This window comes from Ylistrum balloti, unplaced genomic scaffold (genome assembly GCF_031769215.1).
Source record: "Ylistrum balloti isolate Yb309-2 unplaced genomic scaffold, AGI_CSIRO_Ybal_v1 Utg369698, whole genome shotgun sequence".
Classification (NCBI taxonomy): Eukaryota; Metazoa; Mollusca; class Bivalvia; order Pectinida; family Pectinidae; genus Ylistrum; species Ylistrum balloti.
Window position 1 is genome coordinate 143,461 of NW_026781930.1, and position 15,259 is coordinate 158,719.

Here is a 15,259-nt window from a genome sequence, read left to right on the forward strand (position 1 = left end):
ATCTAATTAACCTTCCCCTAATCTTTTTGAGACAAATATATTCCAGATGTTTTTAGTCCCTCTAACTATCCATGGTCTTTGATTTGCTTCAGTCTCTGATAATGAAATAGCATTTTAAGACTGTCTTCTCTCAAATTGATCTTTCATTGAAAATTATTGTAAACCAACACGAATTGAAGTTATGAACTGGTTAACAATACTGAAGCTTAATATACGCGATCCAAGATTTCACTGGATCCAACTATTCACATTCTTATTAAAAAAGGTGTGTTAAATTTTCACAGGTTTTTCCCTCAGTAAGATTAATTTAAGATTAAAGTTATATCTGGAGAAGGTTGGTCAGGGCGTTTCGATTCTGGACTTGTTAACACTAGATAAAAGAGATTCCGAGATGAGACAAAAAAGACTAGGCCTTTTTGTCTCATCTAGGAATCTCTTTTATTTGTTCTAAACCCATCAATATCGATATCAAGAGGAAATGTATAAAGGTACTTATTTCCCTTATGTGCTTTCGCTTCAAATTCATTAATGAAAAGTGTTTTATTATGATTTTATGACACGTCTATATTTCAATAACGGCCTAAAAGTAACACTGTTATATAACAAAAGATGTTAATAATGATAGTGGCTGCTTATGATGGAAACGTTTTAATAAAAGAACTTTTGAAGCGTATAGAACAAAATATTTATGCATGGTTATATTTGATAGGTTTATGTACTAAATTGTTCGTAATGAGCAATTGATAGAATTAAAACAACATGTAGAGACTTTGAAAAAAATTACGTTATGAGACAGCTTTTGAAAATGTCGTCAGAGCCTTGTTTAGGTATATAGACAGCATCTATACGACTGAAATCAATCATAGCCTGAAATTAGAATCTCATTAATGCTTCATGTACGTATTTATCCCAGCACCATGCGTCACATCACATGTATTGTAATCCGTATAATTTGCGTCGGAGTACATTTTTTTCTGAACAGATAAGCTAGTAATGAATATGAAGTTTCATCAACGACCCGTTTATGAATTTGCATAACCGTACGCTTGGGAATTTATTCTTTAAACAAATTTTATCCGATCACCTCCAGCACTGTAATAAGAGATACAACATTAATTATTCCCTATGTTATCTCTTTTCACGAACATTCCTGATATTTTATCGGTGAAATAACACAAACAGTTCCCCTCAAAAATTGATATCATACAAAAAGCATCAGACACCGGAGAAAACGCCTGAGATATACCTTGTTTAATTTTAATTGATGCAACAATTCGAAACAGATATATAGTATTGAAATAAAAATACAATGATGTAAAGTGTGCGCCAATATGTTTGATCTAACTGGATTATTAAGAAGATTGAAATAGTGGATAAACGAGGCGTATTTCAGTTTTGATATTCAATTGCCAAGAAAGTCTCAAGGGGACCTGACAGAAGCTATTACAACTTACAGAACGTCCTCTCCAAACAGGTTATAGCAAGAATATTATCAATTTGACATATTTCAGATCTTTTTACTGCACTTGGTGTCGATAAGATGACTCTGTACGGAATATGATCTTAATTTTCAAAACAAATGATGACCACAACTATTTAAAGACGTGTAATTTGGACTTTAAATTGGATTAATTGGAAACAAACCGCATCGTGATTGGCTACATCGATATCTTGGTTTTTCACTTAAGAGAAACCATACATTATTTGGGTACTCTAGATAGAAATATCCAGTAAGTTTAAAATCATACTTAGTATGTAGTACATGAAGTCATTTGACAGCTGAATATAATGTAGGTCCCTGAAAGGAAATGCAACACTGATCAATGTTTCTTTCATTCTTCCTCGTTTAATCGACTGATAAGTGTCCTCCAACAAAAAATCCTATAGATCGATGGTTTGGATATCACGACGACCTTTACCGTGTATTAAGGAAGGAGTTTGAAAGCATTCATTATACGATGATCGGTATTATTTTCGACATATGGATCTGTGTTTTAAATCGATCGCTGTCTCGTGCACCGTTCATTGACTTTGTCTGAGTGAGGTGTGGACTCTTGTTAGCCATAAGGCTTTCAGAATATTAAATTGATTTGATAAGACAAACACAGGAAAATCAAAAGCCGAGATAAAACCGTGCCGTGTTTCAGGCTAGTATTCTTTACACGGTACAAGGGATTTCTCTAGTAACCCGGTTTTAAATATCAAAGAGAAATTAAATTCTTTTTGCCTCATTCAGACGGATACATTCTGTTGACGATAAAATAAGTATATTATCGACGGTGGATATGAAAACGGGGACAATATATCAAGATGATATTGGAATATCAATTGAATTGTGTACTTGTTGAAGGATTCCTGTCAATTTTTAAATCTGTCCACCGGGACTCGGTTCTGGGGTCCATTTTATTTCTATCATATTAAAGTGACATAACTCTTTGTTAGCCGCCGTTGTTCATCATTCGCAGATGATATCTCTCTATCTAAAATGGTTGATGATAATCCCATTGGAGTTTCTGAAACCCTTTGTAACGATCTCAAAGACGTAATTAATTAGTTAATTAATTAATTAATAAATGATATATACATCTTAATGCAATTGAAACGGAATCAGTTGCCATTTCAGTGCAAGCAGAACTGGGTCCTCCAAATATGTTCTTCAATGTCGGTTCCTTCTCCTCAAACATCTTGGCCTATTTCTTCAATAGTGATGGCAAATGGAAACAACACACTAATCAATAAATATTTTGAGACTTTTGAGAAGGTGAAATTGGTATCAAATTCCTTACAACAGTGTATACATCCTACGTGAGGTCAATTTAGAGCATGCTGACCTTGTTTGAGATAAGTGTCCAGTTTATGCTATGAATCATTTAGAATCTAGAGTTTTGAGGCGATGAGGATAATGAATGGGTTACAGAAAGGTACCTCACATGAATGGGTTCCTATAGAAGACAGACGAAACAAGCATAATAAATTTCGCTCTTTGACCTTGACATTGACCCTACAGCCCAGAAGTCGTCCAAGGTAACTAGTGCTTTATACAATGCAAGTGTATGAAGTTTTGACATGAATCCCCCAAGGAGCGCTGATAATGATTTTCTAAAAATAATAACAGTGACGTTGCTCTAAAACACTTAAACTTGACCATGATATTTTGATACTTAATATATGTGTAAGTTTTAATGAGAATTCCCCATGCAATGAGTCCTCTAGAGCGCTGACGAACTTCCACAGACGCAGGGACGCAGTAATTTTCTGTCAAGTAAGAAACTTATCTATCTCTTAATTATGACCTTCATCAATACCTCCCCGTGAAAACCCTCCATGTTTATTTGATGAACGATTTGAAACCATAAGTACATGTATGTAAATTCTAAACTTGATTACATTCTCTTCGTCAACATGATAGCACCCGGTATGACTTGTACTGTAGTCTATATTCTTCACTGCTGGCTGTCGGTTTGTACTACTGAAATAAATGCTACAATTTTTTTATACTTTGATAAAATATAAAGATGATACCAAAATGATGTATAATATATAACGTAAGTGATTTTACAAGTATATGTATACTTAATGTAACTATTACATTGTCACGGAAAAGGGATAATTCAGCCTTCCACATGATGAGGTTGAGTGTTGGTAATGAGGTATTGGCCCGAAACCCTCTGTATATGAGGATATAGTACAATAAATGTGCATTCATATCTTTACAATATTAAAAGATATATATATATATATTCATTGTTACAGGAAAATTAGTTATTCCACTAAAGCGGAGTTTTAAATGGAGTTGTCTCCCCTGTTCATAATTTCTCTGATATGAAATGATTAATGATACGTAATAATATGTGTACACTGTGAGATTGAGTGAATGCCTGTATATATAATTATGTCCTGTTCACACTTCCTTGGAGAAAACTCCGATAGGCCATCAGACTAACGCCAAATCCTTTTGATATTTACACATGTATCAATAAAGTGTTTGAACTTTCGAATTCAAATCGGTTTTACACAATATTTTGATATTACTAGCTTGTTGTTAGTGAATATACTATGAACAACGACACAAATTTCTTTTAACTCTGTGTCTTTGGAAGACATTTATGTGGCATATTAAGTCTTCACTTCAACCGTATAATACTAAACACCTATGAATGATTTCTTCCTTGTTGTCCAAGGTTTTTTCCATAAAAAGACGGACTATTCCGTCCTATTGACAAACCAGTCTGTGAGTTCTATCCTGGTGGTGACAAGCCGGATTGTTAGTCGCCTCTTAGGGACAACAAGTCAGCCTGTGAGTCACCTCCTAGAGACGACAAGCCAGCCTGTGAGTCACCTCCTAGAGACGACAAGTCAGCCTGTGAGTCACCTCCTAGAGACGACAAGCCAGCCTGTGAGTCCCCTCCTAGAGACGACAAGTCAGCCTGTGAGTCACCTCCTAGAGACGACAAGCCAGCCTGTGAGTCACCTCCTAGAGACGACAAGTCAGCCTGTGAGTCACCTCCTAGAGACGACAAGCCAGCCTGTGAGTCCCCTCCTAGAGACGACAAGTCAGCCTGTGAGTCACCTCCTAGAGACGACAAGTCAGCCTGTGAGTCCCATCCTAGTGACGACAAGTCAGCCTGTGAGTCCCCTCCTAGTGACGACAAGCCAGCCTGTGAGTCCCATCCTAGTGACGACAAGCCAGCCTGTGAGTCCCATCATAGTGACGACAAGCCAGTCTGTGAATCTAATTCTAATGACAAGACAGCTTATTAGTCCCCTTGTAGTGACGACAAGGTAGCCTGTTATTTCCCTCCCTGTGACGACAAGCTGGCTATTAGTTCCCTCCTGTTATGACATTCAAAAATTTTAGATATTAACTCATTGGCATTGAGCTTTCTTTAGATAAGGAAAAAAATAATAAAGAAAAACTTCATAGATAAATAAAAAAATCTTTCGCATTAACATTTATTATGTCTAGATCACATCCTTAGATAATGTTTGAGTTTCAATTCTTAATCATGATAATATTGATTACCAAAGTCATCTATCTAATACAAACAAGTACTTAATACTTCATATCACCATCGGAAAGTCACAAACGTTTGCTAAATAAAAATTACCTAGATGTTGATATGTAGGTAACAGTAGAAAGTATATCAACTGCTAAAAAGTGTCTGGATATTTTTTCGAAAATTTTCTATATCCCAGCCTATAGTTAAGAAAAGGTCATATAACGTAATATTAATTCTCTTCCAGTGAAAGTAGCCGTGTCTATAATCACTCCTCCTATATGATACTACCCTATATAAGTCCCCTCCTAATGACTAAGCTAGACAATATCAGTCCCCATCCCTGGTGTCTACTACAACATAACCACGTAACTCTATATTTCTAGTTAAACAAAGCAGGTCTCTATGGATTCCTATAGAATGGCTTGTGATGATTAAATAATGACGCGGTGAACGGAGACGATAGCTAGCAGCCACAGCAAGTGTTCTGTCAATATCGAAGAGAAAATGAGCTGGTAAAAAATGTATTGTTAAACCATTTTATGAGGTTACTGTTTATTCACCATATAATGTTTACCGTGACAATGAATTTATCAATAACTTTGGCGTTAGACGTTTCCCATTGTAATCAGACCTGAACGTCTAGAGTGTCTACGGGGAAAGAAGTGTTTAAGTACGTTTAATCAATGGACTTCATTTATGTCACTGAGTGCATATCCTTTATTGATATGTAATTAGAAATAATTCTTTCTGTGCTTCGTCTTTGATATGACATTATCATTAAACTGGATCTGGTATAAGACAGCCCCTGTGATAGGACAATATACAAGTCTAGAGACATGATATGAGATCGCCCCTGGGACGGAACAACATCCAGCTCTAGGGACAGGATTTGAGATAGCTCATGGGACGGAACGATAGACAGTTCTAGAGACAGGATATGAGATAGCTCATGGGACGGAACGATAGACAGTTCTAGAGACAGGATATGAGATAGCTCCTGGAACGGAACGATAGACAGCTCTAGAGACAGGATATCAGATAGCTCCTTGGACGAAACAATAAACAGCTCCGGAAACATGGTGATAGAGCTCCTGGGACGGGAAAATAGACAATTCTAAGGATAGGATTTGAGATAGCTCCTGGGACGGGACAATAGACAGTTCTAGATACAGGATATGAGATAGCTCCTGGAACGGAACGATAGACAGTTCTAGAGACATGATATGAGTAGCTCCTGGAACGGAACGATAGACAGCTCTAGGCACAGGATATGAGATAGCTCCTTGGACGAAACAATAGACAGTTCTAGAGACAGGATATGAGATAGCTCCTGGGACGGGACAATAGACAGTTCTAGAGACAGGATATGAGATAGATCCTTGGACGAAATAATAAACAGCTCCGGAGACATGGTGAGAGAGCTCCTTGGACGGGACAATAGACAGTTCTAGGTATAGGATATGAGTAGCTCCTGGAACGGAACGATAGACAGTTCTAGAGACAGGATATGAGATAGCTCCTGGAACGGAACGATAGACAGTTCTAGAGACAGGATATCAGTAGCTCCTGGAACGGAACGATAGACAGCTCTAGGGACAGGATATCAGATAGCTCCTTGGACGAAACAATAAACAGCTCCGGAGACATGGTGAGAGAGCTCCTGGGACGGAACGATAGACAGCTCTAGGGACAGGATATCAGATAGCTCCTGGGACGAAACAATCAACAGCTCCAGAGACATGATATTAGATAGCTCCTGGGACGGGACAATAAACAGCTCTAGAGACAGGATATGAGATAGCTCCTTGGACGGGACAATACACAGCTCTGGAGACACAATCTGTGGTACAATATGTTTAAGGCGTCAAGCGGGACGAGATACAGACTACTGCAGTGTGACCGTATTCAGTGCCACAGGATGCTGTGTAGTGGGAAAAAGAGAAGTCTTCGGCAGTTATGTTTGCGCTGCATTGAGTGTGTTTATTCAGGATGTTTATTTGGTTTTCAAGTTTTGCTTCTATGTTTTAAATCTAATCTCTGTGAGTGTAGGTAATAATCATCGTGTCCGCATTTCCAAGTAAAGTGAGAAGTAAGATAGAACACAGACTGTTTACAGATCTCCTTATTGTTGTCGTATTGGGAATATACTATCATATATTGAATTACACGTGCAAATATAATATTTGTTGTCGGGAGCTGATTCACGTGGTTCATTTTAATGATCTGAACCTGTGGTGGTCCATATCATAAGTCTACCTCCAATAATTCAATCAAAGTACACGTACTTCACTGAATACACCTTTAAAATGTAGACTTTGATAAAAGATAAGCAAACATCACTCCTAAACTAAACAGATATAAAACAAGCTTTAATTTAAACTCAAAATCGATGATACATTTGCTGAGTATAACCATAATAAACACCATTCGAGCTTTACGTAATATTAATAATGACCCTTACCGAATATCTTATAAGAAAGCACTTACATTGGATCTATTGTTTTACTTGAACATCCTTTAAGACCCTGTTACGGAAGCGTTATATGACACATTTGCGAGTTTTGAATTACAATCTTCTCTCGGAAAAAATACAGATTTCAAGCAGACAATCACATGACCGTTATTTTATTATTTTTTTTTTTTTTCAAATTCACCTTTAATAAATTCAGTGTTGGTCGTTAGTTATTTACGTGGGATATTTAATTTCCGGCTGAGTACAATATCACACATAGTCAATTATCAACACCCGAGGACAGAATACGGCGGTGTTTAGTTATTATACCGTAAGGACACAAGAAATAATGTAATTTTAATGATGTTATTCATGGATGAAAACAATTACGAAATGAACCACTGGTTTTAGTTCATTGTTTAAATGCCATTCATCATTAGAGAGAAAGATAATTTTGAAATGTATATCTAAAGATTTATGCTTGTTTGACTCTAGTCCCTATTTCCCAGCTGATTAATGATATATAGTACTGTTATCGGATGATGGCATGGCATGTTATGTCAAAGAGACACCCACTCACTCATCGTCACACAAGTTTACATGGAAAAACTCATTTAATATTACGCTAAATATCTACATAATTTATAGGCATCCCGTTATATCATACCGAGTGTAGGTGCGTGTATAATGTAATTGATCATTATGGCAGATAAAGGTTGCTTTTTATTGATGAAAATCAACTTTGAAAAGAATATTAAAAAGTATGGCTATCAATTTCCTTCACAATGAAATTGCTTCGTCACTGAAAATCCATGTAAACATGATGGCGTGTATCTTTATTAAAATGTTATATTTCGGTTCTGAACTTCCTATTGTTTGTAGTGATTGCTTTGTTTTAATCTTTTATCAAATATTGCAATATTGAATCTGTTGAAGAACAATATATCTGCTGTTTTATATATTTGGAGATAATGTTTTGTTAAAATAATGTTCGAAACCAAGTAACGTGTATTTTTACGGTGTTTTTCCTTTTGTTTTGTTGGACATTCATCTCTAATGAATTTCATAACTAAGACCACACAGATAGAGCCATGTTGAGCTCTTACTTTACCCGAGTTCGTTTCAGAACAAACGAATCCCTGTTAGAGAACGCTCGAGAGACAAGTTCCAAATAGGGAGTTAAAGTTACCGTAGAAAACAGAATATCAATCCCTTCCTCAAACCAACTCAATCAGTAGAGTAATCATAGGGTAAGGAATTTAACGTGTATATAATTGAAATGAGAACATATCGTTTGTGTGCAATGTTAAAATATTTGAATTTAAATATAGACATATAAACTATCCAGAAAGGGGCGTGGTTTATTATATTGTAGGCATAGCAACGACGTAGAAACCGCTCTTGTTGGTTGTCAAAATGGTTGTTCCACTTGACTGATAACAATGTCGATGGTGAATAATTTACTACAGTATAAATCTAGGTATAACTGGCATAATATAACGAAACATGGAGGGTAGGTATAAATTATCACACCTGTATTAAACTGTTGTTAAGGCACTTCTGGTTGTTAGGCTGGCAAGCACAGCATTAGTGTTGAAGGATAGATAAATATTCCTTTTTTTTCTTCCTTGTTTTATATCGATTTCCAAAACATCTTATTGACAAAGGATCAAATTGTCTTGAGTCGTCCACGCTGTCATAGGTGCTTTGTGTTTTCCTGTACGCTAACAATAAACATGGGCTTGTGTTGACTCGGTATAAAAAGTACAGCTGTGGTAACGAACAAGGCACAAAAAACTTCATGAGAACATCGTACATATATCGTGCGCATACACGTTTTATACAGCATCGTGTGCACATCGCACATTTGTGCGGTTAGGTAAAAACGGTTGATATATATTACGCATGGAAAATAAAAAGGAAAACGCGTGTAGTTATGACTAAATAGCGATTACGAGAATATTACAATTGGTCGGTGATTAGAAAAATCATTTTCAATTTGACAGTTTTCGACGTAACACTGGACCCTGCATTAATTAGTCTTATTGTAACGTTTTACACTTCACAGGGTGGCGATAATGTGCCTCGGGCAACAAAAAATACCTGTATACGGGTACATACTTGACAGGTCCGAGACGGCACATGTAAACTAAACATTTTATATTACAAATTTGTGTAACTATTCAGTCTGCGTCTGAGAAATTGACGTGTCCATCCTATATATGTATGCCTGATTAGGAAATATACTTAGTTGTACTATTATATATCTAGAAAATAACAAAAATCATATCCCGCACTTATCTATAAGTCATTCCTAAATTTTAATCAACTACGATAGAACTGCATAACGTGCACACAAATGTGCGATAGCTTATTTCGACCAAGTTTTCCTATCGTGTATATATCGTGCGCACAGTTGTGAGATCCCACAACTGTAATATAACGGTTCTTCTCGCTAATCTGTACACATCACCTGTAAACTAACGCCTACATCTCATTTAAGAATCGCCTGATGATATGTACACATTTATCTATTACTGTTCACAGTATAAAGACGGGGTATCTCTAATTACAGTTCTCATTTCCTATAGTACACGGATTTAGAAGAAAGCGGGGTTGCAGGAAGAGAAGCTATTTCCAGCTGGTGACCTGTAGGAAAGGAGTGATGTACCGTCTGAAATATCACCAAATCGATAGACCAGATGGAAAGGGTTTCTATCGAAAACTACATGTATATTCTTAGAAATGTAATATGGAAAAGAGTCGCTTCTTACCATAATGCGACACAGCAGTGAACAGTTCTTCTAACACAAACACAAACGAAAAAATAAACACTTTTGTTTCTGATCTTCGTTTGATTTTAATGTACATTATGATTGATACGTTTAGTGTCATATTAACATTAAAACAGTCATGGCATTTATACGCTTGATCGTGATATCCTATAATCTTACAAACTGCATTTGATTTGTGAAAGAATATGTGATCATATCACAGTCCCATTCATTCTTAAGAGGTGTGCACTAATACACAGTAACAATGAACGCCTGTAGCAAGGAATCATGAGATATCAGTTTTCCTTACTGCCACTCAAATCACCGGTGTCTGTCGAAAAACCAATCCCGACAATAGCAGATCCTGGTCAAAGTATCACAGATTTCTATGACAGGTCATTCACGATATACCGCCGCAAATTTCAAAATGTTCCCAGGAACGATTTTGTTGGATAAAAATGATTGAACAAATGGAGTTTTTCTCCTGCTTTGATTAACTGATGTTTGAACGTGTTAATTGTACAGAATTTTACCAGCAGTATATATCGTTTAAAACATGAAATACACCGTGCTCGTTAATTGTCAGGATAGATATTGTTCGCAAAGAATCTACGTTTCCATTTACTTTTGACCGGGACGTATTCCTTGGATACAGGTAGCCCAACGTGGGACGTGTGCATGACTGCCATCTCCGAAGGAAGGGATGTTATACTGTCCTGTACACTTTGTACACTAGCATCGTTAATGAAATCAAGTGAACGTCGTCTGTGGGAACTAGAATATCGTTTGTGATAGTAGTTATGTTGTTTATCCTTTACTCGTGTCCGCGATGTGTCACCATGAATCCCTATACTTTTTGCACGATCAGCGAACTTAACATCAACTATGTCGAAACTCTGTATTTCGGCCTCTTGTCGAAGATCGTTCACTTTTTTGCTTGTCTTGTATAAACGGTCGTTTTTCTTTTTTGTGTCGGAACATTCCATTAATGTCTGGGATTGTGGCTCCACTCCCACGCCAGAATCCTCTGATGTGGCGTATTTCACTCCTTCTTGTATTCTTTTCACTGTATAGGTGACAAAAGTCATCCCCTAAAAGAACAACAAAACAGTTAACACAATGGAATACCGTAATGTTAAAACATACTGACAAAGTAGGAAACGAGAACACAGCAACAAATTGTACTACAGTATCAGAACATAGCAACAAGGTATAACACAGTGTCAGAACATAGCAACAAGGTATACCACAGTATCAGAACACAGCAAAAAAGTGTACCACAGTATCAGAACATAGCAACAAGGTATAACACAGTGTCAGAACATAGCAACAAAGTGTACCACAGTATCAGAACACAGCAACAAAGTGTACCACAGTATCAGAACACAGCAACAAAGTATATCAAAGTGTCAGAACATAGCAACAAAGTGTACCACAGTATCAGAACATAGCAACAAGGTATAACAAAGTGTCAGAACACAGCAACCAAGTGTACCACAGTATCAGAACACAGCAACAAAGTGTACCACTGTATCAGAACACAGCAACAAGGTATAACACAGTGTCAGAACACAGCAACAAAGTATACCACAGTATCAAAACACAGAAACAAAGTATACCACAGTATCAAAACACAGAAACAAAGTATCAGAACACAGCAACAAAGTGTACCACTGTATCAGAACACAGCAACAAAGTATACCACAGTATAAAAACACAGCAACAAAGTGTACCACTGTATCAGAACACAGCAACAAAGTGTACCACTGTATCAGAACACAGCAACAAAGTATACCACAGTATCAGAACACAGCAACAAAGTGTACCACTGTATCAGAACACAGCAACAAAGTATACCACAGTATCAAAACACAGCAACAAAGTGTACCACTGTATCAGAACACAGCAACAAAGTGTACCACTGTATCAGAACACAGAAACAAAGTGTACCACTGTATCAAAACACAGAGACAAAGTATACCACAGTATCAGAACACAGCAACAAAGTGTACCACTGTATCAGAACACAGCAACAAAGTATAACACAGTATAAAAACACAGCAACAAAGTATACCACAGTATCAGAACACAGCAACAAAGTGTACCACAGTATCAGAACACAGCAACAAAGTGTACCACAGTATCAGAACACAGCAACAAAGTGTACCACTGTATCAGAACACAGCAACAAAGTGTACCACTGTATCAGAACACAGCAACAAAGTGTACCACTGTATCAGAACACAGCAACAAAGTGTACCACTGTATCAGAACACAGCAACAAAGTGTACCACTGTATCAGAACACAGCAACAAAATATACCACAGTGTCAGAACATAGCAACAAAGTATACCACAGTATCAAAACACAGAAACAAAGTATACCACAGTATCAAAACACAGAAACAAAGTATACCACAGTATCAGAACACAGCAACAAAGTGTACCACTGTATCAGAACACAGCAACAAAGTATACCACAGTATCAGAACACAGCAACAAAGTGTACCACTGTATCAGAACACAGCAACAAAGTATACCACAGTATCAGAACACAGCAACAAAGTGTACCACTGTATCAGAACACAGCAACAAAGTATACCACAGTATCAAAACACAGCAACAAAGTGTACCACTGTATCAGAACATAGCAACAAAGTGTACCACTGTATCAGAACACAGAAACAAAGTGTACCACTGTATCAGAACACAGCAACAAAGTGTACCACTGTATCAGAACACAGCAACAAAGTATACCACAGTATCAAAACACAGCAACAAAGTGTACCACTGTATCAGAACACAGCAACAAAGTGTACCACTGTATCAGAACACAGCAACAAAGTGTACCACTGTATCAGAACACAGCAACAAAATATACCACAGTATCAGAACACAGCAACAAAGTGTACCACTGTATCAGAACACAGCAACAAAGTATACCACAGTATCAAAACACAGCAACAAAGTGTACCACTGCATCAGAACACAGCAACAAAGTGTACCACTGCATCAGAACACAGCAACAAAGTGTACCACTGTATCAGAACACAGAAACAAAGTGTACCACTGTATCAGAACACAGCAACAAAATATACCATAGTATTAGGACACACTGGCGAAATGCACCACAGTGTCAGAAAACCGAGGAAAGGCAAAACAGTCCAATATGTCAGATGGTAGAGACAATATCTTCAGATCTCAGTATATCATTTTCTGAGCACATCATGGAAACAAAAACAGCAAGAACTTATCGAAATGTGAACAAGATTGTTACTTGAACAAACCTTCTAATTAGAACATGGCGTTGTAAAAGCATGTTGTAACTAAATAACGTTATGATCAAAACGATCATAAAAATCCTTTCGAGACGCCAGCAGTTTCGCAAAATTGCTGCACACCAGCATACCATGTAAATGTTCACCATCAAGAACGGCGTACCATATGGACGTTTTATCAATGCTTTGTAATGTAATCTCCTAACGTCTGTATAATGTTAGAGTGAAGTGTTAAACAAAAACAGTCCAAAATGTTAAACTTTGTACTAAAAACTTTAAGCAGGAAACGTTTGACGAGTAACATTGATATTATATTTTTCAAATATTTCAAAAACATTTTACATGTATCTTCATTTTTTGCTAAACACATGCAATTTTGTGATATAATAAGAACATTTTAGAAACGCTAAACTGAAACATTGCGCTGTAATATTTTCAAAATATTGCCCTATTTTTTTGTAAAAGAAACGAGTAAGAAACCATATCAAATCTTGTAATAACATTTTAAAGACTTTTTAAACACATTATCGAAAACGTTATAATATTATGAAGATATCGCTTTACCCGGAATGAAATACATATTCAGAAACAGATAATTATTATTTCTATTTCAATGTTTCTTTCCATAGATAATCAGTATTTATCAGGAATATATTACGAAGACAGTAAATACTACTCGATAACTAAATTAAATGTGTAAAATAATTTCTGATACTGACAGGTATTCATATATAACGACCATATTATTTGAGTTCTCAGCTTTACCCTACTAATAGTTAATAATTTTAATCAATATTCTAGATACATATTCGTCAGATCAATGCTCAAAGCGTCACAGAATTATTGACATGGGGCAAACAAGTACAAGATATTTTCTGGGTCATTCTCTACGTTGATTGCAATTTACACGCGTTGGAGTTCTTTGTATAAAATAATTAAGACAGACGTTTTCATATTAGAGCTGTACAAGCAGATTGATGAAGGAATAAAACATTTATGATTCGTTGTATCACAGTTTATGATAGGAGCAGAACACAGCTGTACTCTTCAGCTATTGATCAGTATAATATTGAAGTGCAAACAACGACGACCTTATTAACAGATTCTTTTGATAATGAAGTTGGTAACAATAGCTGTCGCATACCACAGGAGGTAAAATAGCACTAATATGGCATGACGTATCATAGTAATTAACATATGTCTTAAAGGATATCTGATCATACATGAAAACCTTCTGATCACGAGATGAAATAATCTTCATTTTACAAACCTGTACACGCTTGCCGTTCCAACTTGAACGGAAACGCTGCGTAATACGCAAACAGCACGGACTTGTGACGGAAATGCTACGGTCAGTTGTTTGTTTCGGTTGTTATAAAAAGCGGAATGTTTGCTGATTTTGTAAGAAAGACTTATACGTATGCTACAGTCAACCAAAATAGCTTCTGATAGATGACATATGTTAAAGAAAAATAATTTGTTTAAATGTCCAAATGTTCACCAAAGATGACTGTTTAAACCGTTATGTTTAAGTCTGTTTTACAGGTCCTGTGACTTATCTAGATCCATAACTAAAATTGTTACCATACAAAGTTAATTTCCGAATTAAATTAATTGTCGAATATAACCATTCCCCTTTCTGAAATGGAAATGTCGTACATCTAATACTTTAAATAACAACTTTTCAATGTTTTCAAAATTGCCATTCAGCAAATATGAAGAAATCTGAAATAAGGTAAATCTCCGGTAAAAACCA

General features: G+C 36.4%; 1 protein-coding gene across 1 annotated transcript in view; it reads right to left on the minus strand.

Moving 5' to 3' along the window:
* Positions 1–10,801: 10,801 nt before the first annotated feature.
* Positions 10,802–15,259, minus strand: part of LOC132565156 (retinal guanylyl cyclase 1-like) — a 35,842-nt gene continuing 31,384 nt past the window's right edge. The window contains exon 3 of the mRNA XM_060229776.1: positions 10,802–11,317. Within this exon, the coding sequence (XP_060085759.1) occupies positions 10,802–11,317 (516 nt within the window). The remainder of the gene's footprint in view (positions 11,318–15,259) is intronic.